The following is a 27,499-nucleotide window of genomic DNA, read 5'->3' on the forward strand; positions in this document are numbered from 1 at the left end:
AGGAGTGGTGGGTACTGAAGTTGCCAGTGTCAAGAGGCTCGGTGTTGAGGGATCAGTACTGGGTGACACCTGATGTTTGACTGAGCTAGTTCAGAAGCACAATGACTAGTGCCTGAGAAGATGCCAGACAGGCCCATTTTAGGCCTTAAGCCCTCTATAAGAGAGGAAGGATGAGGGGATCTCTGCCTTTTCTTGCTAGACCTGGAGAGGGTGACCTAAGTCTCTGCCTCTTGGCAGAATAGTGTTCCTTCCTCCCAAGAGGAATAGGCACCTTGCATTACCAACGTTAAGCAGCATCACAACATCACACAATGGGCAGATTTTAAACCCAGGAGACTTTGGCTCAAATAAGAAACTATTATTTTTTGTTTTTTATAATAAAGGGCATAAAAGACTAATAACTATGACTCACCAACACTAAACATCTCAACAACTATTTATAGTACAAAGTATTAGTCGCACAGTGAGCAAGAGACACAGACTCTGACGTCTAGGGCACAAGTGCAGCTTCAACAAACACTGCTGTCCAAAAAAAGAGCTTGAGTACATGGGGTACATGCACTCCAAGAGTGGAAAATATATGGACAAGCACTCAGAGAAGAAGAGAGAGTTTGAGGGGCACTTATTCACTCCGAGAGCATCCCGAGCTATGGTGGTTTGCCCAGACTCTTGGTTGTTAATGCATGGGGAAGGGAGAATACTAACAGGCTATCAGTCTGCAGTGGTACTTAAAAATAGGGTCTCACTCACTAGGCAAAACCCCACATTCATTTATAAGCCAAGTGGTGGCCATACTTGATATGACCAGGTCAGCAATTCCAGAAGTTGGTAGTTTTCATTCTCTCTTACATCAGTATGCCGAAGTTTTAGAGCAGAACATGGATGAGACGATCAGGTATTTTCAGGTACTGATTTTGTCTTTCGGCTTCTTCTTCCTCAAGATTGTGGGGTACTGCATCCCCCGTGACAACGTAGATCTTCAGGCAGAGTTCACAGCAAGCTGGCATGGTACTAGATGAACATTATAGGATTATGTCTTCTTAATAATGGTTTGTCTTAGAAGGGTGATTCAGGTATCCTCAGCTCTTGCATTATGAGAGAAGAAATGACCGGTTGACTCATACATAGGTTATATTATTTTAGAGTGCCAACCATGAGGGATTTCTGGCAGAAGAGGCAGTCCCATCTTCACACAATAGGTCTGGTGCATAGGAGAGAATGCCTGACTAATTTTAGGCTTACCCAGTGTTAGAGAATATACAAGCTAAATGGTGATGTTTCTGTGTCAGGTTCCTTTATGGTTTGAAGGTAACTGTTTTAGCCCATCGTCCTGAATCTAGGCTCAGTCCAGGTAGTCAGGGTCTACTCATAAGATGATTATTATGGATGGGTGAAACAACTTTTGCACTGGATAACCCTAACTTGTATTCCCAATTATCTCGACTTGGAAATGGTTATAGGATGCTTGCAGTGATGTGTGCCATGTAGGTGGCTGATTTGTGGCAGTACTGCTAGCAGGAAATTTGGGCCTGTTGTGATGGATTAAGTAAAACACAAGGGACTTGGAAAGCCGTATGTGATTTTAACAATTTATTCTAAAAATAATTCTTTAATGAAATTGAGGCTGTAAGCCTTTCATCCAGATACCTTCTGAAATGTCCTCTGTGGGATGGACAGACACTCAGCAATCCAAAATTCAGCTATATTAATGAAAGCTAGAAAGATCCCTGAAATTTCTAGCAAAAAAAACACAAAACAGTATAACAACTACGGAAGAATCTCACACCTTAGAGGCCTGAATCGAGAGAGATACTCAGTGCCATCAATTCCCACTCATATCACTGGAAATTCAGGCTATTAAACACCTCACTGGCTTAAGTCCCAAAAGAGAAAATGAATTCTAAATGAATACCCCTTTTACCAAATGTTATGTCTCTCTCACCAACAGAAGTTTATCCACTAAAAGATACTACCTCACCCAACTTGTCTCGCTAATATCCTGAGACCAGCACAGCTACAACAACGCTGAATACAAGCTGTCACACTATAGTACAGCACAGACATTAAACCTTTAACCAATTAAAATTCAATTAGTAAGAAAGCTAATGGTTTACAAAAACCTAATCAGAACATATATTATTGTTATGCACTAATTTTTACCTTGAGGGTACAATTGAGGATTAAAAATCTCATTCATTTTGAACAAACATTTGTAAACAAAATAGCCCTCAATACAAATGTCATAATTAATGGAACATAAATAAACAGGAGTAAGTCATTAGTCATTTGGAGGTACTCCAGTTTGCAGAAAGACTAAATATATACAACAAATCATACTCTGGAGAATATATTATCTACATAATAATCATTTCTGCAATCTCCGTAGCAGTGGAAATATTCATTTAAGTAACAAAACAAAACCTCTCACAATCACCAGGAGTAGTAAATGGCTTAATATTTACAACTAACCTGTATTTTGATTGGCCAGGAAAAATTGCTGACATACACATAGAAAGTGATGTTTGGGTTACTCCGAAAGTTGAATTTTTCACAAGAAAAGCTATCTGTAAATTCCTTGATATTAGTCTTGGAAACAACAGGAATCTCTTCTCCAGATATTGTTCCTGCTAAAAATATAAAGAAATATTAAATTATCATAAAAGGGGCCAAAGTAAGTTTGCTCAGGCACCTGCAATTTAACTTTACTTGAGAGTGCTTGACATTGCAACCTTAACATTCTTTTATATATTTTTTTCTGTTTATTATATATTATACATTAAACATACAAGTATATGACACACACATATTCACACACACACACATAGAAAATTCACACACACTACCATGCCAATTTCAAAAGATTATGAATGATTCATAAAATTGATGGAAGATGTACTTTGATATGAGTTTTATAGCAAGCTTATCCCGGTTAACTACACAGCTAATACGGTTTCCCCTAGTAATTTACATCCCATTTCAATAAAAATTCATAGGTTACTAGAGTGTGGAAAGTGAATTTGCCTACATTTTAAAATATTGCTATACTGTTTCAACTGCTCTTAGAAACTTGAATAATAAACCAGATAACCATATATCATTTATTGTAAACCATAAGGCTTCTCACCAATTCTGTTTGATCAGGGCATTGCTGACTTAGTAAAGTAAAAAAGATGATCATGGAAAAAAAATAGAATTTGCTAGCAAAGATATGGTAAAACAAAGCTTTCAAGACCTCCCATAAAATACTGTTAGATGCAACTAAGTGCAAAAATTCTCAAGAATATGTAAGTTCTTAAACCATCTTTAAAGGCCTAGTTTTATTCTTTTTTAAAAAATGTACATTTTAAGTTGTAAGCATTATGCTTCTCCTTGGATATATTTTCAGAAAGTCAACAGAACCAATTCATGGAAACTTCCTAAATAAAGCTTTTCTTTCTCTTTATTAAAGCAAAAGGCATAATGGGGTTCAAAGTTTGGGAAAAAACCAGATAAGCAGCTCCTTTTATCAGCATTCACAGATGAATTTTATTGTTTGATATCGATATTAAGGTTAATAATTAAATTTTTAGCTTGAACACTGAAACAAAGAAATTAAAATCTCAGTCTCCCCGGTAGTTTAGGAAGTAATTTATCTTAATTAAAATCACAGCATTTCATAACACTGCCATTTTAAAAAATTAAATAGAGTACAAGCTTTTGCTACCAAAGTAATTTTAATTGAATAGAAGAGAAAGTTAACATGTTAATGAAGCTTTGTTCGGATTACAAATTATTATCTGAATTTTAAGTAATATTATTAATACTAGCATAATGATAATAGTAAAATAATACATTTTATAAAATTTTATTACTGAAATTAGCAACAAAGAGGACAATTATGTTAAAATAGCTTAAACGAACAGTTCTTGAGACATACAGGGCAAAAACATCATGTCAAAATGCTTCCTTACCTGTAGAACCAATAGACCATGTAATATTGAGGTTAAAGTTGTTTGATGCATTAATTGATATATCCAAATTTTTGTTTGACTAGATATAAAAAAAAATAACATTAAAATTAACTAAATATAACAGAAATGTACTGCACTGAATGTACCTCTATTGTACATAATTAAACAAACTTTTTAATTCTCCCCCTTTTTCACATATCTACTGTAGACTGCAAACACTGGGCGCAGTGAAGTTAAGAGCAAAACTCCCATCAGCAGGACATGACCCTGAGATATAACTTTCACCAATGATCTTGTTTTATATTACAATCTAAATCAAGAAACACTATTTTTTTAAAACTAAAAAAAACTCAGCCTATATATGAATAAAAATATTCATAAAAATTACTTGTCTTGCTAATAAAAATGTGCTCAGTAAAGGATATTCTAACATATTTCATCCAGTGTATACTTAAATGATCCCAGTTAGTGGGTTTCCACCACTGTCATAGAATCATAGAATATCAGGGTTGGAAGGGACCTCAGGAGGTCATCTAATCCAATCCCCTGCTCAAAGCAGGACCAATCCCCAACTAAATCATCCCAGCCAGGGCTTTGTCAAGCCTGACCTTAAAAACCTCTAAGGAAGGAGATTCCAACACCTCCCTAGGTAACCCATTCCAGTGCTTCAACACCCTCCTAGTGAAAAGTTTTTTCCTAATATGCAACCTAAACCTCCCCCATTGCAACTTGAGACCATTACTCCTTGTTCTGTCATCTGCTATCACTGAGAAAGTCTAGACCCATCCTCTTTGGAACCCCCTTTCAAGTAATTGAAAGCAGCTATCAAATCCCCCCTCATTCTTCTCTTCTGCAGACTAAATAATCCCAGTTCCCTGAGCCTCTCCTCATAAGTCAGGTGCTCCAGCCCCCTAATCATTTTTGTTGCCCTCCACTGGACTTTTTCCAATTTTTCCACATCCTTCTTGTAGTGTGGGGCCCAAAACTGAACACAGCACTCCAGATGAGGCCTGACCAATGTCGAATAGAGAGGAATGATCACGTCCCTCAATCTGCTGGCAATGCCCCTACTTACACAGCCCAAAATGCCTTCTTGGCAACTAGAACACACTGTTGACTCATATCCAGCTTCTCGTCCACTGTAACCCCTATGTCCTTTTCTGCAGAACTGCTTCCTAGCCATTCAGTCCCTAGTCTGTAGCAGTGCATGGGATTTTTCCGTCCTAAGTGCAGGACTCTGCACTTGTCCTTGTTGAACCTCATCAGATTTCTTTTGGCCCAATCCTCTAATTTGTATAGGTCCCTCTGTATCCTATCCCCACCCTCCAGCGTCTCTACCATTCCTCCCAATTTAGTGTCATCTGCAAACTTGCTGAGGGTACAGTCCACACCAATCTCCAGATCATTAATGTCTTTGGTAGACTATATATACGGTAGTAACCTTCACTTTTAGAAAATATTTTCTGACTCACACAGAACTAACTTTGAGATAAGATTGCTCAGATTAATTTCCTGGGAACATAATCACCACCAATCAAGGAAATCACCCTTTATAGTAAACTAACACCAAAAAACGTTCACAGAATATCAGGTCCACCATAAACTTCATTTCATTTCCAATATACAACCATCCAAAATGTATACATCCAGTTCTTTTAAATCAGAGTCAAACATACAAGCTTCACTGTGATTACAGGCTCACAGTCTGGCGGGGCCTCAAGCCTCTAGCCAAGATTGATGCCCATAGGGAATTAGAGCCATTCGCTCATTCACTTTGTAATTTTGATTTGACTCAGAAAATTTCTGAACAGTCTCTGCTGCCTTTTCTAAGTTTTATTTATTTATTTAGGGTTATTTTTGTGCCACTTTCCCATCATCATAAAGTGAGACTAAGATTCCTGAGAAGTAGGAAAACAGTAGGAAAATATGTCCTCAGTACTACACAGAAGCTATGTCTACACTGCCCAATAGTTTCGGCTACAGGGAGGGCGGGAGGGAATAGCAGTGCACACCAAAGAGCTGTGCTGTAACTCCCCCGTGTGGACGCGAACTAAAAGGTTCCTAGTGTAGTCCTCTTCAAGCAGGACTACATTAATGCGAAGTAGGAACCTTTTAGTTTAGACCCACAGTATTTACATGGGACAATTACAGCTCAGTATGCTCCTGGGTGCACACTTCTATTCACACCCCAGTACTCTGAACTGTAGGGCAGTGTTGATGAGCCCTAAGTGGCAAATGAGATGAGACATCTTAAACATGAGATCTTCTTATCATATAATCTATGTGATGCATCATCATAATTATCCTCTGCTGAAAATTCTCTGTTTTAGGTCATGAGGACACACACATTAAAATATAACTCAATTTTATACATATCTAGGGATGGGTATTTTGTGACAAAAAATTAGCTACTGCAATCTTCCCTACCATAGCTGCCACTCTCCTTCCCCACCTTCTGGAACCCCTGACCTTCTTCATCCTAATTCTGAGAAATGCCCTGACCAGATCAGGCCAGAGGGAGGCACCAGATGCCAACACCACCTCAACCAGCTCCAGAAGCATCCCAACTACCTCCCCCCTAGCCTCCCCATATACCCTTTGTGTGCTCTTTTCCTTCCGTACCTAAGAAAAGTCTGGCTTAGTCAGACAAGACTGTGTATTTTGCAACAACAATGTAAGCCTGTAACCTGGAAGGTAGCTAAAAGCAATATTCTAAACAGCCCAATGCTGGTACACGTTTGCCATGTTTTGGAGTTGCTGATCAGACCATGTGCTATGCCTGTGTTGCAGTGAGGTTGCAAGAGGACAACAGAGAACAACAATGCAAACCTATTTGTTTAGATTGGTCCTCTAAAATGACAGAAATATAATTTCACAAGTTATATGAATGTTTTAGAAAGCTGCAATATCAAAAATATGGAGACCGAATTTAGAGATATTTATCTCAAAAACACCTACTTTTCAGAAAGTTAAAGAAGTTTAAAGATGGGTCTTGCATAGAAGTCAAAGAAAGTCCAGTGATGTCAACAAGTTTTGGATTATCCCTAGATACCTGACAGGTGCTTGGCAGAGCTAAAATCACAATCAAATACAATGGAAAAGTTTGAAGAAAATTACATTAGGGTTGATTAATTACATTTCTCACCTGTTCAGGGTTTGCTATAAAGTTTATGGCAGTGAAGTGGCGATCATCTTCTTGTAATAAGCTGAAGGTAAACTGGTAGTCAATCAAAAGGCTGTCTGTGGGCAAAACAGATTGTAAAAAAATTGCCAAGTAGGATTCTGGTGCACATATATTTTAAAAAATATTAAATGTACTATAGTACCTGAACATTTACTATTACTTTTACTTCAAATATATGGAGAATGATAAAAGTCAGAAAGTCATTTGGCATTTCAATGTTTATGTATTTGTCACAATCTGTCGGTGCAGTCAGAAAGTATGAACTTAAGCAAAATAGTCTAAATTGAGAACTAAGAATTAGCATAAAGATTCAAGAGTTATTTTCCACTGAATTATAAATTGTACTATTACCAAGATAGTCGTGCCTCCTGAATTAGTACGTTTTTTCAAAAGGGCCTATAAAATATAGTAGGAACATTGTCAGTTTCCAGATTTTTACACTGAAAAATGGTTTAAATTTTTGTTAAAAATGCACTTAAATGTTTTAGGTTTATTGTAATACTTGCATGGATTTTACAATGTTCCGCAACTGAATTATATAGATGTTACAATTACTAAGCTTCACAGTACCGAAAAATAAAAGAACTGTCTCTAGAGTAAAGGTGCACACAGGTATGATGCTGTAGTTATACGGCTAATAATGAAGTGGTACATTGGAATTTTAGCCCCAATAGTACAACCATACCAGTATACCCCATTGCAGAACTGCTGCAGTTCTATGGTGAAATCTTGGCTCCATTGAAACAAATGGGAGTTTGGTCATTTATTTCAAAAAAGATTTCCTCTATATCTTTCATATCGATGATAAATTTTACCACCAAGTCTCATCCTACTAAAGAAAAGAAAGGGAATGGACGTTGTTTAGTAGTTCCTTTTTATACCACTTTCATGCAACAATACCCAACAATGATTTTTGGTGTCCTCTAATCATACCTCTTTCCATGAAATTCTGTTAGCCACTAATGAGCCTCATCTTACATATATAAAACCTATGTTCCTCTGAACAAAACTAGTAACAACTATTAAGGAAGTAGAAGGCAGGGTCAAGGCAGGAAGAAGTTATATCAGTCTCAGATGATGCTTTTCTGTTGGGTCTGATGGCATCTTCCTGCTATTGACAGAAGTCTTCTGTGCAGTACTATAGGGAATCTAGGTCATGATCTGAAACCTGGCATTTCCTTACAGTACTCTGTGGCTGACCAGATTGAGTAGAAGTGGTGAGTGGCAGTGCAGTGGACTCAGCATAGAGGCAGGTGTTTGTCCTGTCTTCATTAAAAAAGGGGAGCTTGAGTAATGAGCAAAGTGCAAAACGACAAGGGAGAAGGAGAGGAAGGAGGGGAGCGGCAAGGAAGGCTTAACTAAATGGTACAATTGCACTTATATAGTTCTACAAACATAATTAAGAAAGTCTTGCTATCCCTCATGATAGGCTCCTTTTACAATTACTAAATATTATGATCTCCATTGATTGTATAGGTAGATAAACAAATGTAGGTAGACAAAGGGTAAGATTGTCATCCCTACTCCAGCAACTTTATGCCAAGTAAAAGGGCTAGGAGTGATGCAAAAGGGCTCTTAAAACCCTGGGACCAGCCAACAGACAACAATAGGCTGCACTCTCCAGTGTAGGGATGTGCCAGGGACACAGCAGAGGGTGAGAGGGGCGTATCAGGAACAGGGCCACAACACAGCACTGTGGAGAGTCTGGGCAGTGCTATGGACCATAGCTAGAAAGGGGCAGACTGCTATAACCTAGACTGGCCTCCAGGGCTGTTAACATTACACCGGGAACCATGGAGCAGCTCAGAATTTGAAGAATACAAAGATGGCTTAAAGACACTACAGCCCGCCACTTGGCCTTTTGCTGTGATCTCTTAGGCCTTGTCTACACTACGAGAGTAGTTCGATTTTACTTAAATCGAATATTTGGAATCGATATTGCAAAGTCGAACGTGTGTGTCCACACTAAGGACAGTAATTCGACTTTGTGAGTCCACACTAACGGGGAAAGCGTCGACATTGGAAGCGGTGCACTGTGGGCAGCTATCCCACAGTTCCCGCAGTCCCCGCTGCCCATTGGAATTCTGGGTCGAGCCAGCAATGCCTTCTGGGTAAAAAAATGTGTCGAGGGTGCTTTTGGGTAACTGTCGTCATCCATCCATCACTCACTCCCGCCCTCCCTCCCTCCCTGAAAGCGCCGGCGGGAAATCATTTCGCGCACTTTTCAAGTCATTGACAGCGCGGACGCCACAGCACTGTGAGCATGGAGCCCGCTGCAACCATCGCTGCAGTTGTGGCCGCTCTCAACGCCTCGCAGCTTATCATACAGGTTGCCCTGAGGCAGATGCAGAAAAGTCAGGCGAGGAGGCTACGTCAACGCGGTGATGGCCTGAAGTCTGAGAGTAGCACAGACCTCTCAGAAAGCAGGGGACCCAGCGCCGAGGACATCACGGTGGCAATGGGTCATGTTGATGCCGTGGAACGGCGATTCTGGGCCCGGGAAACAAGCACTGAGTGGTGGGACCGCATAGTGCTGCAGGTCTGGGATGAATCACAGTGGCTGCGAAACTTCCGCATGCGGAAGGGAACTTTCCTTGAACTTTGTGAGTTGCTGTCCCCTGCCCTGAAGCGCAATGACACCCGGATGCGACCAGCCCTGACTGTCCAGAAGCGAGTGGCCATAGCCCTCTGGAAGCTTGCAACGCCTGACTGCTACCGGTCAGTCGCGAGCCAGTTTGGGGTGGGCAAATCTACCGTGGGGGTTGTTGTGATGCAAGTAGCCAAGGCAATCGTTGATGTACTGCTGCCAAAGGTAGTGACCCTGGGAAACTTGGAGGCGATCATAGATGGCTTCGCAGCGATGGGATTCCCAAACTGCGGTGGGGCCATAGATGGAACTCACATCCCTATCCTGGCACCGGACCACCAGGCCAGCCAGTACATTAACAGAAAGGGCTACTTTTCCATGGTGCTGCAAGCACTGGTGGACCACAGGGGACGTTTTACCAACATCTACGTGGGATGGCCGGGCAAGGTTCATGACGCTCGTGTTTTCAGGAACTCTGGTCTGTTTAGACGGCTGCAGCAAGGTATTTACTTCCCGGACCACAAAATAACTGTTGGGGATGTGGAGATGCCTATAGTCATCCTCGGGGACCCAGCCTACCCGCTAATGCCCTGGCTCATGAAGCCCTATACAGGTGCCCTGGACACTGAAAAAGAACTCTTCAACTACCGGCTGAGCAAGTGCAGAATGGTGGTGGAGTGTGCTTTTGGACGTCTCAAGGGGAGATGGAGAAGCTTGCTGACTCGCTGTGATCTCAGCGAAACCAATATCCCCATTGTTATAGCAGCTTGCTGTGTGCTCCACAATCTCTGTGAGAGCAAGGGGGAGACCTTTATGGCGGGGTGGGAGGTTGAGGAAATTAGCCTGGCTGCTGATTACTCACAGCCAGACAGCCGGGCGATTAGAAGAGACCAGCGGGAAGCGCTGTGCATCCGGGAGGCTTTGAAAGCAAAGTTCCTGAGTGAGCAGGGTAACCTGTGACTTTCTAATTTTGTGTACAGAGAAGCCTTCACCCCACTTCCAACACACGTTTCAAAATAAAAATAGTTCAACTTTGTTAAAGCACACCGTTTTCTTTAATACTGTTTTCGCGGGAATTTTTAAAAACTGGGACGCAGACTGTGGTGCGGAGCGGGTGTAGTGTAGTCGCGCGAATGCAGCTTCTAAACTCAAGGACTGACAGGCTCCGCTGCGGTGGGATGGTTCTTTCAACGGAGCCTGTCACCCCTCCTGATAGGGACTGTGTGTATGGGGGGTCTATGTGACTTTGTGGCAGGGGGGGGACGGTTACAGATCCCCTGCTGTGTGGCTCTGTGATCCTGCCTAAGGACCGCCGCTTAAGATCTCTAACTGCCCTCCCCTGCCACAAAGTCACAGAGCAACCCACCCCCCACCACATAACATGAAAAGAACCTCCCAGACTAACCAGGGTAAGTAGTCACTGCATCACTGCACTATGTATGTGCCTTGCTGCTGTGCCTGCCCCCGACTATGTACCCTGCCAAAGGTGACTGTCCTGTCCAATTACCAACCCCCTTTCCCCCCCTCCTCCAAAAGAACATGATGGAAACAGTAGTTAACAGAAACATATTTTTTATTAACAACTACACAGGGGACTGGGAAGTGAAACTTGGACGGGGGCTTGTGTCAGGCGGGAAGGAAAGTACTTGTCAAACTTTGGGGAATGAGAGCCTTCTGCTGCTCGAGCTCTCTGCAGGGGTGGAGTGAGAGTTAGCAGGGACTCTGCCGCCTCTCCTTCTGTGCACTTTGGGTGAAGGGAGTATGGGACTTGGTGGCGGGGGAGGGCGGTTAGAGATGGACTGCAGCGGGGCTCTGTCCTCCTGCCTCCGTTCCTGCAGAACATCCACAAGGCGCCGGAGCGTGTCCGTTTGCTCCCTCAGTAGTCCAAGCAGGGTTTGAGTCGCCTGCTGGTCTTCCTGACGCCACCTCTCCTCCCGATCCATGTTTGCTTGGTGCATTCGGGTCAAGTTTTCCCGCCACTGGGTCTGCTGTGCTGCCTGGGCTCGGGAGCAGGCTATAAGCTCTGAGAACATGTCCTCCCGTGTCCTCTTCTTCTTATGCCTAATCCTCCCTAGCCTCTGGGAGTGTGATGACAGGCTAGGTTGTGAGACAGTCGCAGATGGGGCTGTGGGAATGGGAAAAAGGGAGTGAATTCCTCAGAAAGCTAAATGTACTTGTGAACAAAGAACATAGTCTTTCTCTGTGAACAGGACCATGCACAGCACCTATCACATGCGCACTCAGCACAAGGTCGAATTCTCGGCCTTCGCATTCAGTGTCTGGGGTTTTGCAGAGCACTTTCGAGAACCCTGTCAGGACAACGGAATTGCTCTTGCACGCAGACATGGTAAGCTGTAGATTCGTGGCAGCTTAAAACTTTAATATTAGCAATGGCCTCATTTCACATTGAAATCAATGTCGGTCCCTGCTGCCAGCAATCCGGCAAGCAGGAAGTCTGCTCCTGTCCCACACCCTCGCGGCTGTCCCCGGGAACGATCCCTTTCGGCTGACCCTCTCCCGCCTCCACCGCGTGGCTGCAAACCAGCGGTTACAGTTCTGTAAAGGAACGGTAAAGCAGTCCCAACACTAACATTCCCCTACCTCATTCAAAGCAGGTCGTCATGAGCGACATCACCCTCATGAGGATCTCTGAGAGCGACAGACAGAGAATGCTCCGGGAAAGCCTTCAAAGACCAGGGCCGTATGCCGCCATGCTGTGCCAAGCAATGATTCCGGAGTACTTGCTAGTCTCGTGGCGCGGCAACGTGTCCTACAACGGAGGACCCAATAAGGCCGCTCTCCCCAAGAACCTAATGCAGCGGATTTCAAATTACCTGCAGGAGAGCTTCCTTGAGATGTCCCCGGAGGATTTCTGCTCCATCCCCGGACATATAGACCGCATCTTACTGTAGCTGCAGTAGCAGGGACTAAACAGTAGAGCGGCTTGGGCAGGACAATCATGCAAAACCGGACATTGCTAGATTTTTTTCAAATAGTTGCACTGCCCATGACTGAACCGTTAAGTTAATCAAACTAATCATGAGAAACCCATTTTTTAAATTGTTAATAATCATGTTCTGTTACAAATAAATGTTTAGATGTTTACAACACTTACTGGATGATCCTTCACCAGATTCTGTGTCCGGGGTAACGGCTGGGGAGGGTTGGTAGGGGATCTCTGTAAGGGTGATGAAGAGATCCTGGCTGTCGGGGAAATCAGCGTTGTGAGCGCTGTCGACTGCCTCGTCCTCCTCATCTCCTTCCTCATCTTCCCCGTCCGCTAACATGTCTGAGGATCCGGCCGTGGACACTATCCCATCCTCAGAGTCCACAGTCAGTGGTGGGGTAGTGGTGGCGGCCGCACCGAGGATGGAATGCAGTGCCTCGTAGAAACGGGATGTCTGGGGATGGGATCCGGAGCGTCCGTTTGCCTCTTTGGTCTTCTGGTAGCCTTGCCTCAGCTCCTTGATTTTCACGCGGCACTGCGTTACATCCCGGCTGTATCCTCTCTCTGCCATGTCTTTAGAGATCTTCTCATAGATCTTTGCATTCCGTCTTTTGGATCGCAGCTCGGAAAGCACGGACTCATCGCCCCACACAGCGATGAGATCCAAGACTTCCCGATCAGTCCATGCTGGGGCCCTCTTTCTATTCTGAGATTGCACTGCCATCAGTGCTGGAGAGCTCTGCATCGTTGCCAGTGCTGCTGAGCTCGCCACGATGTCCAGACAGGAAATGAGATTCAAACTGGCCAGACAGGAAAAGGAATTCCAATTCAAATTTTCCCGGGGCTTTTCCTGTGTGGCAGTTCAGAACATCCGAGCTCTTACTGCTGTCCAGAGCGTCAACAGAGTGGTGCACTGTGGGATAGCTCCTGGAGCTATTAGCGTCGATTTCCATCCACACCTAGCCTAATTCGACATGGCCATGTCGAATTTAGCGCTACTCCCCTCGTCGGGGAGGAGTACAGAAGTCGAATTAAAGAGACCTCTATGTCGAACTAAATACCTTCGCGGTGTGGACGGGTGCAGGGTTAATTCGATGTAACGGCGCTAACTTCGACATAAACGTCTAGTGTAGACCAGGCCTTAGAGGTGCAGCACTGAATCTCAGCCAAGAAGCTTAAGTGCCCTGCACAAGATCACACAGTGAGAGGGTGAGAGTAGACCCCAGGCCACATGTGTTCCAACAACAAGATTTTGGCATCTATTGTGCACATGACTTTAAAAAGTAAAATAAAATAAATAGAAGTTGAAAAGCTACATTTAATCTTTTAAAATTGAAGTTACTTAGCAGTCAGCAAAATAATTTCCCAGAAATACATATTTTTCAATTACTTCAAAATATTTAGCTTTTCATTGTCTGTTATACCATAAAGATGAATATTTTTTCCTTTAGCTATATGTCAACATCATTAATGTTAGCAGCTTCACAGATACTTTGTTACTCTCATTTAATCTGTGTTTGTAAAGTAAATGCCAAGGAAAAAGGATCTTGTTATTCAGGAAAAAATAAAAGCCTCTCCCAATGGCAAAAGATGGTGAACTAGATAACTCCCCAAATCTTTACTATCTACAATAGTTTACAACAAGACTTCCACTTTTTTCTTGGCCTTGCATCTGCAACACAATAACCACAAATTACCAAAGAGAATAAAAATTGGTTTTATATGGCAACATTTTATATTCAAAGCTATGGCTATACTAGAGATCTTACAGCAGTGCAGCAACACCCATATGAGATAGGTAAGAAATTAAGAGATTCTGGACTCTGTGGGTACGAGTTCCAGTTATATTATGGGATTCAGATCCGTTGTATGAAGTACTTTAAACAAACAGAAATTACATTAATTTAAATGACATACAATATTTATCTACACTGATTCCTTGAGATGAGAATTAACATGTACTTATATCAAGTAATTTACACTAGCTGAGGATCTGGCTCCATATACTTTTGTTTCTGTTGCAAGTAGGTATTAAAACAACTCTGATTTCAGCGTCCTTAACCTTTACTTTTCATGAGCCTTTTTTTGTGTTTAGAAGAGACATGATCACAACAAATTACTTTAATTAGGGAAAAAACCTGCATTGATCCCAATTAAATGGAAGGTAAGAATCTTCCAGTGTAACTTTCTGCAGCAGGGGAAGAGAGTGAAAATGCTGATAGTAAAGCACTCAAATAGCATATACAATCACCACCACTCTACCACCTGTAGTTCAACACCAACTAAAAGGCACTCTTACACTGCTTTATCTGTCTGGCCTGCATCTCATTCAAACAAGTAAACTTTAGGATGAATAAGTTGGCTTCTAGATATCACAGCCCAACTGAACAAACAATGTGGTTACTTGGCTAAATCCTCTCCACATTTATACAAATGGAGCATGAGGTAAAAGGTAAAAACATACCAGCTGCTCATCACATCTATAAGGCTGTATAGCAAAGAAATAAGTTTCTCAATGCAATATGCAGAATTATAACATTATGTTGTTTTATTAGGTTCCAACAGATAATTTCAAATTTGCTGGAAGGGAATGATTGATAAACTTTATGTTCCCCTTTGACAGCTTGATTTCTTTTTGCTCTTTTACTAGGTAAAGATGACTTGTAAGTGTGAATATGACATTATCATTGCTTATGTTTGTGTGTTTAAATTGAGATGTTTAAATGTTATATTGTATTACTTTGTATTCTTAAAGATAAAACAATATAAAAGTGGAAGAAAAATAATATTTTTTATCAGGACCACGAGTTTCAGTTCTGTCTGAGACACACTTTTCCCCATCCAAATTTAATTCCCAGCACGTTTTTCATTCACAAAGTGTTAATTAGCTATAATGATTTTCTAAAAAGACAAGGCTATTAAATGTCTTGCACGTTGCATAGATTTTTCTCTTAACTATCGAACAAATTTTAACAAAGAGTGTCAGACATAAAAATCAATGTTATATTCTTCTATTTGTAACAAAACTTTTGAATTTTTAGATATTTTACATAAAATGGCCTATTAGTATTTTATTTATTGTTACACTTTCAACAGTTTAAAAGCTCTAGAAATCTGATGTAATATAGACAGTCTTCTATCAATTTTATACTGTATCTGTGAAATCTTTATTTTGTATCTGTTATTCATTATTTATTTTTTTCTTTCTTCGTTCTACTGTCATATTTGTTTCTGTTCTCTCACTGCACCTATTTTAAAAATATAATCTCATTGCAGTATATCTGAGTTCCACATTCATTGAAGCAGACTCTAGAACCTGGGTTTCTCAGCCCAGTGAGTCCCCTAACCACCAGGCTATATAGTCAGACTCACTGGCCCTCTCTGGCCCAATAAGTATTTATACGAAGTGGAAAAGCTTCAACTGGGGGGAGGGGAGAGGGAGAAGAGAGAGAGACACCCCCCCCAGAATATCCTATCTGCCTGGTGGTTGAGGCACTCAGATACAATGCCAGAGACTCAAATTTAAATTCCCTTATCCACATGAGGCAGAGTGGAGAATTGAACCTGGGTACCTCACATCCCAGGTGAATGCTCTTAACAGTAGGACTATAAAATATTAGAAGGGAAGAACTGGCAGCACCACCACCCCCTTCATTTTTTGAACGTTGCCTAAGTCTCTCTGTGAATCTAGCTCCCCCCTTCCAAGTTTTTTTGGCTAAAACTATTCAGCAAATTTGTGTCAAATTCGTGAATAGTATTGGTTGCCCCAAAATAAAATATTTTTCACCTAGCTCTAGTGATCAGTCACTTACACTGTTGCAAAGCAAGGAAAAATGATACTAAGTCAGAATAGCTGCATTTTAAATCCACTTTCCAGTGATATGCATGATTGCATAAGGTGCAGGCGGCATTGGAGAATCAGGACCTTCATCTGCACCATATTAAGCAACATCACGTCAGTAATTTCTATGATCAAATACAGCTGGGGCTTATTGTTGTGATAGCCTTTTCACAATTTTGTTTTGAATCCTAAAAAAACCTTGACTACTTCCTCAATTAAGAAAAACAAAAGAATCATTAGAAACAATTCAACATGCCAGTAATGAACTCATGTGCAAGTACAACAATAATTAGGCAAAACAAAGTAGCCATTTAATTAAATAGAAAAATAAATTTTAAAGCAATGCTTTAACTTCTGCATTGCTATTTATTTTTAAAGCGCTATTTTCCCTCTTTGATGAGTTCACATGACTCTTGATAAGGTTAATGAAGTTTTGTGCATGCATGATTAGACCTATTCTTCTAGTCAAGTCTTTGTGAAATATTTCTTAACTTCATTCTTTTGGTGCTAATTATCATAATATCTGATGCTTCACAAACATTAATGAATTCACTGTCATGAAACAAGGGGATGATATCCCCATTTTACAGATGGGGAACTGAGACACAAAGAGATTAAGGACAAAATTATCTAATTTTGGGTGCCCAATCAGAGATACATAGAACCTAATTTTTCCAGACTACATAGCATTGCATAGCATTTTATATGTTCCAGGCACAACTCCCATTGATTTCAGTTGCAGCTGAGAGTGCTCAGCACTTCTGCAAATCAGACTCTAGGGTCTCAGGTCAAGCAGCCAGAAAATAAGGAACATACAATTAGGTACCATCTCTGAAAAGTTTGGTTTAAGTACCTTGACTAGAATCACATAGGAACTTTGTGGCAAAGAGAGGGATAGAATATGATTCTCCAGGGCATCATTCAACTTCCTTAACTATGAAATCTTCCTTTCTTGCCCTACAATCCCCTGCCTCATTCACTACACACCTTCCTCAGCATCCAATGCGGCTCCTCCTGCTTTGGCCAACATCCCCCACAAGTACTGTGACTTCTCTGATGTTTCTGACAAAGGGAAGGTAGATATCCTGCCTCCACATCAAACTTACGATTGCCCAATCGATCTCTAGCCTGAAGCCAAGATCCCATTTGGTTAGCTATAGGCCCTCTCCAAACCTGAACTTTGGTCTCTCTCCACGTATACTTGCAGGAGAAACTTCAGAAGGGTTTCATCTGTCCATCCACATCTCCAGCAGGTGCTCCCATCTTTTTCATTAAGAAGAAAGATGGCTCCTTGTGGCCATACATGCACTGACTATTGAGCCTGAACAAGGTGACCATACGAAACCGTTCCCCCTTATCAATGAGCTCTTAGACCAGCTCCACGTGGCCTGTATTTTCACAAGGTTAGATCTGCATGAGGCTAATAACCTGGGGCACATGCAGGAGGGAGATGAGTGAAAGACCACCTTTCGTACTAGATACAGCCACTACAAATTTCTAGTCATGCCCTTCAGAGTATGCAACACTTTATGAACAATATATTTGGAGATACGCTAGACCACTTTGTCATCATCTACCTTGATGACATTCTGATTTTCTCCAAAGACCTGGCTCTTCACAACCAGCATGTGCGTAGCATTCTTGAAAAGCTATGCCAGAATCATTTATATGCCAAACAGGAGAAATGCAGTTGAATTCATTGGATATATCATCTCCACTCAGGGGCTGGAAATGGACCTTCAGATTGGGTGGCACTGAAGAATGTCCACAGAATAGATTATTTATTCCAGGATTCTCTGCTTTGGCCAGCCCTCTTACAGCCTTGATATGAAAGGGACCGAATGTTCATAGTCCCCAGAAGCACAGGCTGCCTTTGATAATCTGAAACAGAAGTTCATCACAGCCCCCATCCTGATCCACCCAGACCCCGCCAGACAGTTCACAGTAGAGGCAGATGCTTCAAACTTCATACTGAGGCAGTCCTTTCTGCAACAGAGGTGCATAAAGCCGTCTATTAAAACTTCCTGGAAACCAGGTGTTGGGTCTTGGAATGACCGAAGTGGTCTGCTAGGGCGGGCATCATGGCAGAGTTGTAGGACTCGAAGCGAGTGGTCTGTTGGAATGTGAAGCCTGTAGAGGTCTGGTCCTGGTCATGGTCCAAGGCTCGAAAGGTTTGGATAGCAAGGGATCGCTAGGCAACTGAATGTGGATGGAGGATAACAGTTCAGAGGCTATGGTGCCTCTGTTGCGTCCTACATAGAGTCCTGTGACCATTGTGCCTGGACCAAGACCCCTCTGTTAAAGACCACTGGGTCTCCTCCAGCCCTCACCTACTCCACCTCAGCATTGGGCCATCGTTTCCATGGATTTTTTGTGGAATTACTGCCTTCCCAAGCCTTGACAACTTAACTAAGATGGTGCATTTTATTCCATGTCAAGCACTTCCCTTTGCTCAGGAGACAGCCCACCTGTTTGTGAGCAACATCTTCTATCTCCACGATTTGCACACGGGAGTGGTGTCTGACTAAGGATCCCAGTTTATTTCCCACTTCTGGTGAGAATTCCTATGCCGCCTGAGTATCAAGACCTTGACCTCAACAGCCTATCACCCCAGCCCCAATAGGCAGACGGGGTGGGTCATTCAGATCCTCGAGCAATACCTATATTTCTTTCTGAATTATCATCAAGATGATTGGATGTCCCTGATCCCTCATGCCGAGTTCACATACAGCAATGCCATACATGCCTCCACCAAGCAGACTCCCTTCTTTGCTAACTATGGTTTCTATCTTTGTGCTCATCCAGAGATCTCTGCTGAATCCTCAATGCCTGCTGTTACTAAACTCAGAACCTGCATCCGGCAGGCACAACAAGAAGTCCAGAGGCAGTCAGAAGTCTCCAAGGCTACCTATAAATGGTACGCCAACTGGTCCCACCTGCTAACACCTGGTCTTGGAGTAGGGGATAAGATTTGGTTGTCCACCCAGAACCAGTGATCATCTCACCCCACTGCAAAGCTGGACCACAAGTACCTGGGGCCCTTCCAGATCATGAAACAGATTAACCCAGTTACCTTCAAGTTGCAGTTACCAGACTCTCTCAAGATTCACCCATCTTCCATGCCTCACTTTTAAAACCATTGTTCCCCAGGGTACAACCTGAAACTGGGGTACCACTGTGCCCCCTTAGCTCTCCAGCCTGGGTTGTCTCTCACAATGCTTTGCTAGTGACAAGCAGTAAACCCCTCCAGGCACTGTTATCACAGCACAACAGCATGTGGAGCCTCACACCCAGCTAAATTGCATGAATGCTCCCTGAGCCACGCAAGAATCACAGAGAAAAAGGCACCAGCAAATCTCCCAAGTCCCCAGCCTTAAATCCCAGAACTATACCATCCTGCCCTGGTAAGAAACCTGACCAGTGTAAGTTTATTAAACCATTCTGCCCCTTCCTCGATGTGAGAGGACACACACTAGCCTTTGCAATCTGAGCTGAGATTTCCCAAGCACTTCAAGCAAAACACACTGTTTTAGGTAAAACATAAAACAAATTTATTAACTACAGAAAGATAGATTTTAAGTAGTAGGCACAAAAAGTCAAAACAGTTACCAAAAAAAAAAAAAAAACCTAAAAGGCAAGCGTGTAGTCTAAATCTTAAACCTTATTACATTGGGCAATATTTGGATCAAGCAGTTTTTCTCACCCCACTGGATGTTGTAGGTAGGTTATAGTTCTTAATACATGGGCTTCCCCTTTAAGCCTGGGACCAGTGTCCTCATCTTAAGTCTTTGTCTTCTTGTTGCTACCAGCATAGGAGGGGGAGAAGAAAGGTGAAAGCACGATGTCCCCTATTTTATATCTTCAGTCCATGTGCCTGGAAAGCACTAGCTCAGATATGTTCTGGTGGGCTTTGCTGAGTCACAGAATTGAGAAATTCCCCCATTGTGTGATGCTTGTGCATCCCCTTAAAGTATTGTAAATCCCTTGTTTACAACTCCCCTGCTGATTAATGGTTGCTTAACACTCTCCTGGGAATGGATCACCACCTAAAAGTATAGACTATCAAACTTGCAGCATATTCCAGTAACACCCATACAGCAAAATCTCATAACTTCATACACACTAATTATATACATATTTGGACAGAACAATGGGTTTCAGCAGATCATGATCTTTCATATGATATCTTACATCGCATGCTTTATATGAAATATATCATAATTATATGATGGGTTGATATGGGGGTTCCAGGTAGCATCCATCAAGAACCCTTTCCTACTCCATACTGCTCCTCCTCCTCCACCTATAACCATTCAGGGCCAAGAAGAATAAGTGGTTCAGCAGATTCTAGACTCTCATCGGGTACGGGGAAACTACAATATCAAATTGACTGGGACAAGTATGGCCAGACGAGTGTTCATGGAAACCCACAGACCACATCCAGGCCCTGGACCTCCTGCAAGTCTTTAATGCTTACCCTGAGAAACCAGGTCCCAAGACCCCTAGACAATGCCTTTGAAGGGGTGGGGGGATACTGTGAGGAATCATGGCCTGCAGCATAGCTAGTGTCCAGGCAGCCTCATCAGTACATCTGGTCTGCAGCAGGCTGCATGAGTAGCCATGCAACCTGAATGGCTGCAGATGCCAACAGGCTGGCTCTTAAGCCAGCAGCAGCTCACTGGCTTCTCAAGGCTCATATCCAGCACTGTGCCTGCTCCTGCATTAACGTGTTCCTGCTGCTCCTGCCTTGCACCCAGCCTTGACTCGGTCCTGCCTCTGCTTTGAACCACTCCTTGCCTGCTACCCTGCTCACTCCAGTTCCTGACCTCCGGTTTGGCTCCTGATTACAGCTCGACTCTTGGTTTGGAGCTCTTGATGACTGACTCTGGCCACTAGGCCTGTTGCCGACTCTAGTCACTAGGCTAGACCTCCCTTATCCAAGTTGGCCGACAGTTAGTAAGATTACAGTTTGATGTCCCCACAACAATTATGCGGGCGAAACCACACAACTATTATGCTCTTGAATGAACTCACACAGAAAAATGATAAAAGACAAAAACACCGTCACTCGTAGGCGAACAATTTTTACAAAATGATCACTCCATATCTGACCTCACAGACACTGTCCTCCAAGGAAACCTGCATAACACCTTCAAAAGACAACCTTGGGAGTTGAAATTCATAACTTTGCTAGACATTACAAACCATGGACTGAACAGAGACTTTGGTTTAATGTCTCTTTACAACAATCTGTAAGCCACTAGCCCTCCTTTGTCCCATGACCAGAGAAATGTTACTTGCCTACTTCTATGCTCAACAATCTATTCCAACCCATATTTAGCTGCAACACTGATTACCTTTCCCAGACCTGAAGAAGAACTCTGTGTAGCTCAGAAGCTTGTCTCTTTCACCAACAGAAGTTGGTTCAATAAAAGATATTATCTCAGCTACCTTGTGTCTCTCATATCCTGGGACCAATGCAGCTACAGAAAAAACTACAAACTGCCTTACTAATGTTATTTTAACATAGGATTGTCTGTGTGTAATTTCCTATGTTTTTAAAGAAGCAAACTTGAAACAAAAAAACAGAAATTCATTCACATGACATCATACTGACATTCATATGGGTCATTACTGGTAGGCTGGAATCTTTAGATCCACCACAAAAGAGCTCAGCTGTTTGAGCTAACAGAGCAATTAATAGCTGTAGTAGTCACCCCTCTATGTGGACCAGCACTAGAAGGGGATGTGACATTCTGCCAGTGGGTTTCACAGATATTTGCTGACAGCAGAGGAATGGTGAAACTAAGAAATCTTGGGTTGTATTCCAGGCTCTGGAAAGGAGTGTGCTGTAGTGAGCACAGACTCTTTTGCCTATTCCCCTCAATCATGATCCCTTCTGCCTTGCTGCCTCCTCCTCCTCCTGTTCGTCCTGTTTCTTCCCCACCTCGGCTCTTCATCAGAGTCCCAGTCTTGTCCAGCTAGTCTTACTCTCATGCTTCCAGACTATCTGTACCAGTCTTCTTGTCCAGCCATTCTCAGTTTCCCTCATTCTGCCTCTTCATCTCACATGTCTTCCCACTCCATCCTGGCCTCTAGTACTGCCCACCCATGACCATATTCCTGCTCCCTGCTGGCTCCCAGACCCAATCTCCCTCTCTCAGCTCCTCATCCCTGACTCCTTGTCTCAGTCTCTCTGTCTAGCCAGTCTCAGTTCTCCCCACAACACCCTGATTTTTTCTCAGCCTCATCCCACTTATTGGCTCACTCCCCCTCACCATTTCACTACCTGGCTCCCAGTCTCCCTGCCCAGGCAATTGTAGTCTCCCATCCACCTACTGCTCCTTTTTCCAACCTTTTCTTTCCCGCTGCACATGGTCTTCTTTTGTCTTCTCCGCCACTGAATCAAGTAGTTTCCCCCTCCATGCTGCCCGGGCCTACCAAAGGAGTCATTAAAAGCGTAAGAGAGTGTGTCTCCCTGCTCTCAGTTCAGCTGCCCAGACCCAGACCCAGCACAGATCACAGCAGCTCGGTTGCAATTGCAGGGAAAGTTCTACTCAGCCTCAGACTGGAGCATACTGTGACAGACCCAGACCAGTGGGGTACATGAGTCTGGTAGAGGGCAAATATACGGGTCACTGGATGAGTAGTTTTCTATTCCCTGAGTGACCAGAGCAGAGGCTGTACTAAAGTAATCAGGAACCTGCTAGAACCAGTTAAGACAGGCAGGCTAATTAGGACACCGGGAGCCAATTAAGAAGAAACTGCTAGAATCAATTAAGGCAGGCTAATCAGGGCACCTGGGTTTTAAAAGGAGCTCACTTCAGTTTGTGCGTGAGTGTGAGGAGCTGGGAGCAAGAGGCACAAGGAGCTGAGAGTATGCTGTTGGAGGACTGAGGAGCACAAGTGTTATCAGACACCAGGAGGAAGGTGTTTGGAGGAGGCCATGGGGAAGTAGCCCAGGGAGTTGTAGCTGTCATGCAGCTGTTACAGGAGGTAATAGAGACAGCTGCAGTCCACAGGGCCCTGGGCTGGAATCTGGAGTAGAGAGCGGGCCCGGGTTCCCCCCAAACCTCCCAATTGACCTGGACTGTGAGTTCTTCTAGAGGGGAAGGTCTCTGGGCTGTTCCCCAACCCACATGGTGAATCTCTGAGGCAAGAAAATCCGCCAATAAGCACAGGACCCACCAAGACAGAGGAGGAACTTTGTCACAATACATAATGCAGACACTATTCTTTTCAGGGAATTTAGAAGCTAAATTTCCCAAAGTCTCAACAGAGCATGCACAAACTGTTTATTTTAAAGGCTTATATAATGCAACCAAATATGAGCAGATTTTCACTGGATGTCAAAAAACACCTCTCTCACACAAAGACCACCCGCCATCCAATTTCAAGTTCCTGCTCCAAAGCATTGGAATGCTACAAGTTTTCAAAGAAAAAGTCAACAGAATTTTTTAACATGGGCATGTTTTCCCCGGTATCGTTCTTGGAAACAGCGGAACTGTTGGCTGAAACTTTCCCCAAAAATTCATTCGGAGACAGACATCCAGCATGGAAAATTTCAGCCCAAAGGGTTAAGGCAAAGTTATAAGCAACTGAAAACAGGGTCTTATAATGAGAAGTGTGGGGCAACTTTAATAATAGGTGGCGTTACAAACTCCAGCTATCATATGATCAGGCTCCTGGCTCCCTTTTTGACTTTACAGATGTATAGGTGCCTATCTTGCAATCCGTAGATCCTGAATTGCTGGTGCTCTTAATCCACATTGTTTCTCACCCACTCACTAACTCAAAGCAGGCCTATTCTGGAAGCTAGGCTTGTGGACACTGAAAGATTTTACTGAGAGTGGTTGCTCATTGCCAAGACAGGAACTGACAACAGGCAGTCAGTCACCAGAATTGATTGGAAGAGGCTATACTGGCAATGTTGCTGGCTGCAATAGAGGGGATAAAAATTGGTTGAAGGGCACAAGAAAGATAAAAAGTGGGGATCCTTTGAGGCAGTCACATAAAACAAGAGGCCTACAACGAAAGGGGGTTTCCTGAAGAATGGGGTTTTTTAAATGAACTGTTAAAAGGCAAAATTGTTCTAAAAGTTCTGTTGTCATTTCAACAGATAACACAGAGCATTCAAATAGTTTACTCTACATTTATTTCATATATTAGTAAATTATACAGTCACAATGATTATAGGAATTCCTTATATTATTAATTAACATTTGATTGGAGATGGTACTCGAGAGGTTAAACACTACGCACCCAGCTTCTTCCCATTCCATGTCGGGATTGGGGGAAAAGGGCACACGAGAGGCAAAGTGCTATGAGTTCCACTACATCCTTGGTCTGTGCAGCAGATAGCTGCTAGTAAGGTAAATTGGAGCAGTATTTTCACCCCCAGGCACCCTAAGATCAAGGGAAGGGAAAGGTGGCTTACAGCTATGTAAACTTGGTGTAGCTGGGAATTAAGCACAGTTGGTATGTTTCTCTCCTTGGTGAACTTTTTCTCTGAATTATCTCTGGTTTCTAGAAGGTAGGTAATAAACTACTGTTTGATAATTCTATTCATTATAGTCCGATTATTTCTTTTCATTCCTAGAATGTTTAAGTTATTATTTCACTGACCACTTATTTTACTAGATTAAGAAAAGATTGCAGCAATCTTATCATATTGTACTTGCCCACTGAACTGGGTATTCATGTTTTGTTGAGGGTTTTTTGTTGGTTTATGTCGTATAAAATATGATCAGTTTTTCCAAAATCGTCACCATTGTGGTAAAAGGCAAATGAGAAGATTCTGTGCCTCAGCTGGTACATTTTCATGACAAGTCTATGTGACTGGATTGCTGTGACTAATTTTGTGAATAAAAAGACAAATTGCCTTTCTGGGGGGAAAAAAGAATCAAAGAATAGTGCCATGCTATTTTTATTTCCTGAAATCTCTTTTAAAGTTATAGTAGGAACCTCCTTCATCATTCCAACGCCAGCCTTGTCACAGGCAGTCTTCCCACATTTTTCTATTTAGGGCACTCTCTATTCATGCTAGTTCTACAAGGCATATTTTCATCTATTTATTGTACAAGGCATTTTGTTTCTCCTTTCTTCACTTTACAGCTATTATTCTGTATTTTCATTAAGAGTTTGTTGAGTACAATCTTATTCATATTCACAGCTATTTGCAGAAATTTGGCTTTTGTGACTGAGTTCCATTATCAACTGCTATAGATCACATTTGACACACAAGTTGGGTGAGGTAGTATCTTTTATTGGGCCAAGTTACTTTGGTGAGAGAGACAAATTTTTGAGTCCCACACAAATCTCTTCAGGTCAGTTTGCCATGATCTGTAGATCATGTTTGTCATTTGTGACCAAAATATCTCTGTCACACTTGTACCGTATCTAAATTGGGGTTACCACCAGACCTATTTCAAACTAGGATAACTGATTTTTGAACTTTCCCTTGAAGTTCCTTCCTTCATGCCTTAACTCCCTAACATCTAACACACAATGTGTAAGCAGCCAACCGATCCTCACTATTACCAGGTATGCGTCAGTGTCCACCATTGTATATCTAATGTAACAAACATGGTCATCTGCTAGGCAATAGTAAAAGTTGCACATCTTATCCATTTGCATTTCTGATGAAACATACTGCCAGGGGCATGAGTTTCAAAAGCCACCAGCAGCAACAGCATAATCAACACAAAGTATCGATCTATCATCTTTCATGGAAGAGGGGAGGGGTTGTCAAATGATGTTTTTTAATAAAATATGTTTAATATAATCAGAGTTTTCAAATTAAAAAAAGCAACAAACAGAAGTTTGTTTTTTTAAGAGTTGTAACAGGCTGAGTGCTACAACAAGCAACAGGAACTAGTTCCACAATAGTAGAGCATAGTTAGCAAAGACCTTTGCTTCCAGAGATTTTTAGATGCAACTTGGACAGACCTAACAGCTTGTTGATTCTCATCCTAAGGGAAACCCCTGATATACAGAAAGCAAAGTTCTGTCAGATATAAGGAACTCTAATCATTAACTATTTTAAAAGTAATACATTTTGAAATTAATGACATTGTCGGGGTCTTAAAACTGGGGAAATATTTTCAATCAGGTGAGTTCCTGTAAGAATACAGGCTGAAGCACTCTGGACAAAATATAAGCAAATGCGCTAGCAAATAAATATTGCAACAGTCCAGTCTTTTCAAAAATGAAATAATCATATTTAATATTCCAACTTTCAGCCATTATGTAAAGGTCTTAATCCTGGTGACAATCTGAAAATGGTTGAAAAAATTGTACCACCAGAAAACAAGAAAATACATTGACAAATCTTATTATCAGTATAAATACAAATATTATACTAGTGTTTGCTGTAAGAAATATTTTTAAATGGCTGCTTATGATCTCTGTTCAACAGCACTTGCAATTAACTAGCAATATTTTTGTTTTAATTTAGTAAAATAATGTGATACATCACACAGCAGTTAGTTATAAAAGATAATTCTACATGATGATTTGCTGGAAACATGACAGATATCAAATAAAATTTTCAAATGTGTTTTGGCACTTAGGAGTCTAAGTCCCATTGACTTTCAAGGAAACTTGGACTCCTATGTGTCTAAAGGTCAGATTTTTAAAGGTTGTAGGTACCTAAAAATATAGTCAGGCACGTAGTGGGATTTTCAAAAGTACCTAAGTGTCTCACTCCCATTTAAATGTTTGAAAATCCCACTAAGCACTTGTCTTCATCTTTAGGCTTCTGAGTACCTTTAAAAAGCTGCCCCTAAGTCACTTATGAGGGTAAATCCCATTTTCAAAAATCACTTTGGTACTTTTGCAAATGTTGCTCATCATATAAATCTTTCATCAATAAAAAAATCTCAGTGTATTTTTTCCTTTAAAAAGTAGCACCTAGCAATAAGATGCAGATGCAGAAGAAGTGCGTTTTGAAATGGCACATGGGACTTGTGACTGCCCATTACTTGATTTG

General features: G+C 42.1%; 1 protein-coding gene across 3 annotated transcripts in view; it reads right to left on the bottom strand.

The window, feature by feature from the left end:
- The window catches only part of ATRNL1 (attractin like 1), a 1,006,335-nt gene that overhangs the window by 499,824 nt on the left and 479,012 nt on the right, over positions 1-27,499 (bottom strand). For all 3 annotated transcript variants that reach the window (XM_034775239.1, XM_034775240.1, XM_034775241.1), the window contains exons 22-24: positions 7,096-7,190; positions 3,951-4,029; positions 2,470-2,627 (exon numbers count right to left, since the gene is read on the bottom strand). In XM_034775239.1, the coding sequence (XP_034631130.1) occupies positions 2,470-2,627; positions 3,951-4,029; positions 7,096-7,190 (332 nt within the window). The remainder of the gene's footprint in view (positions 1-2,469; positions 2,628-3,950; positions 4,030-7,095; positions 7,191-27,499) is intronic.

Source organism: Trachemys scripta, chromosome 7, assembly GCF_013100865.1.
Source record: "Trachemys scripta elegans isolate TJP31775 chromosome 7, CAS_Tse_1.0, whole genome shotgun sequence".
NCBI classification, from domain to species: domain Eukaryota; kingdom Metazoa; phylum Chordata; order Testudines; family Emydidae; genus Trachemys; species Trachemys scripta.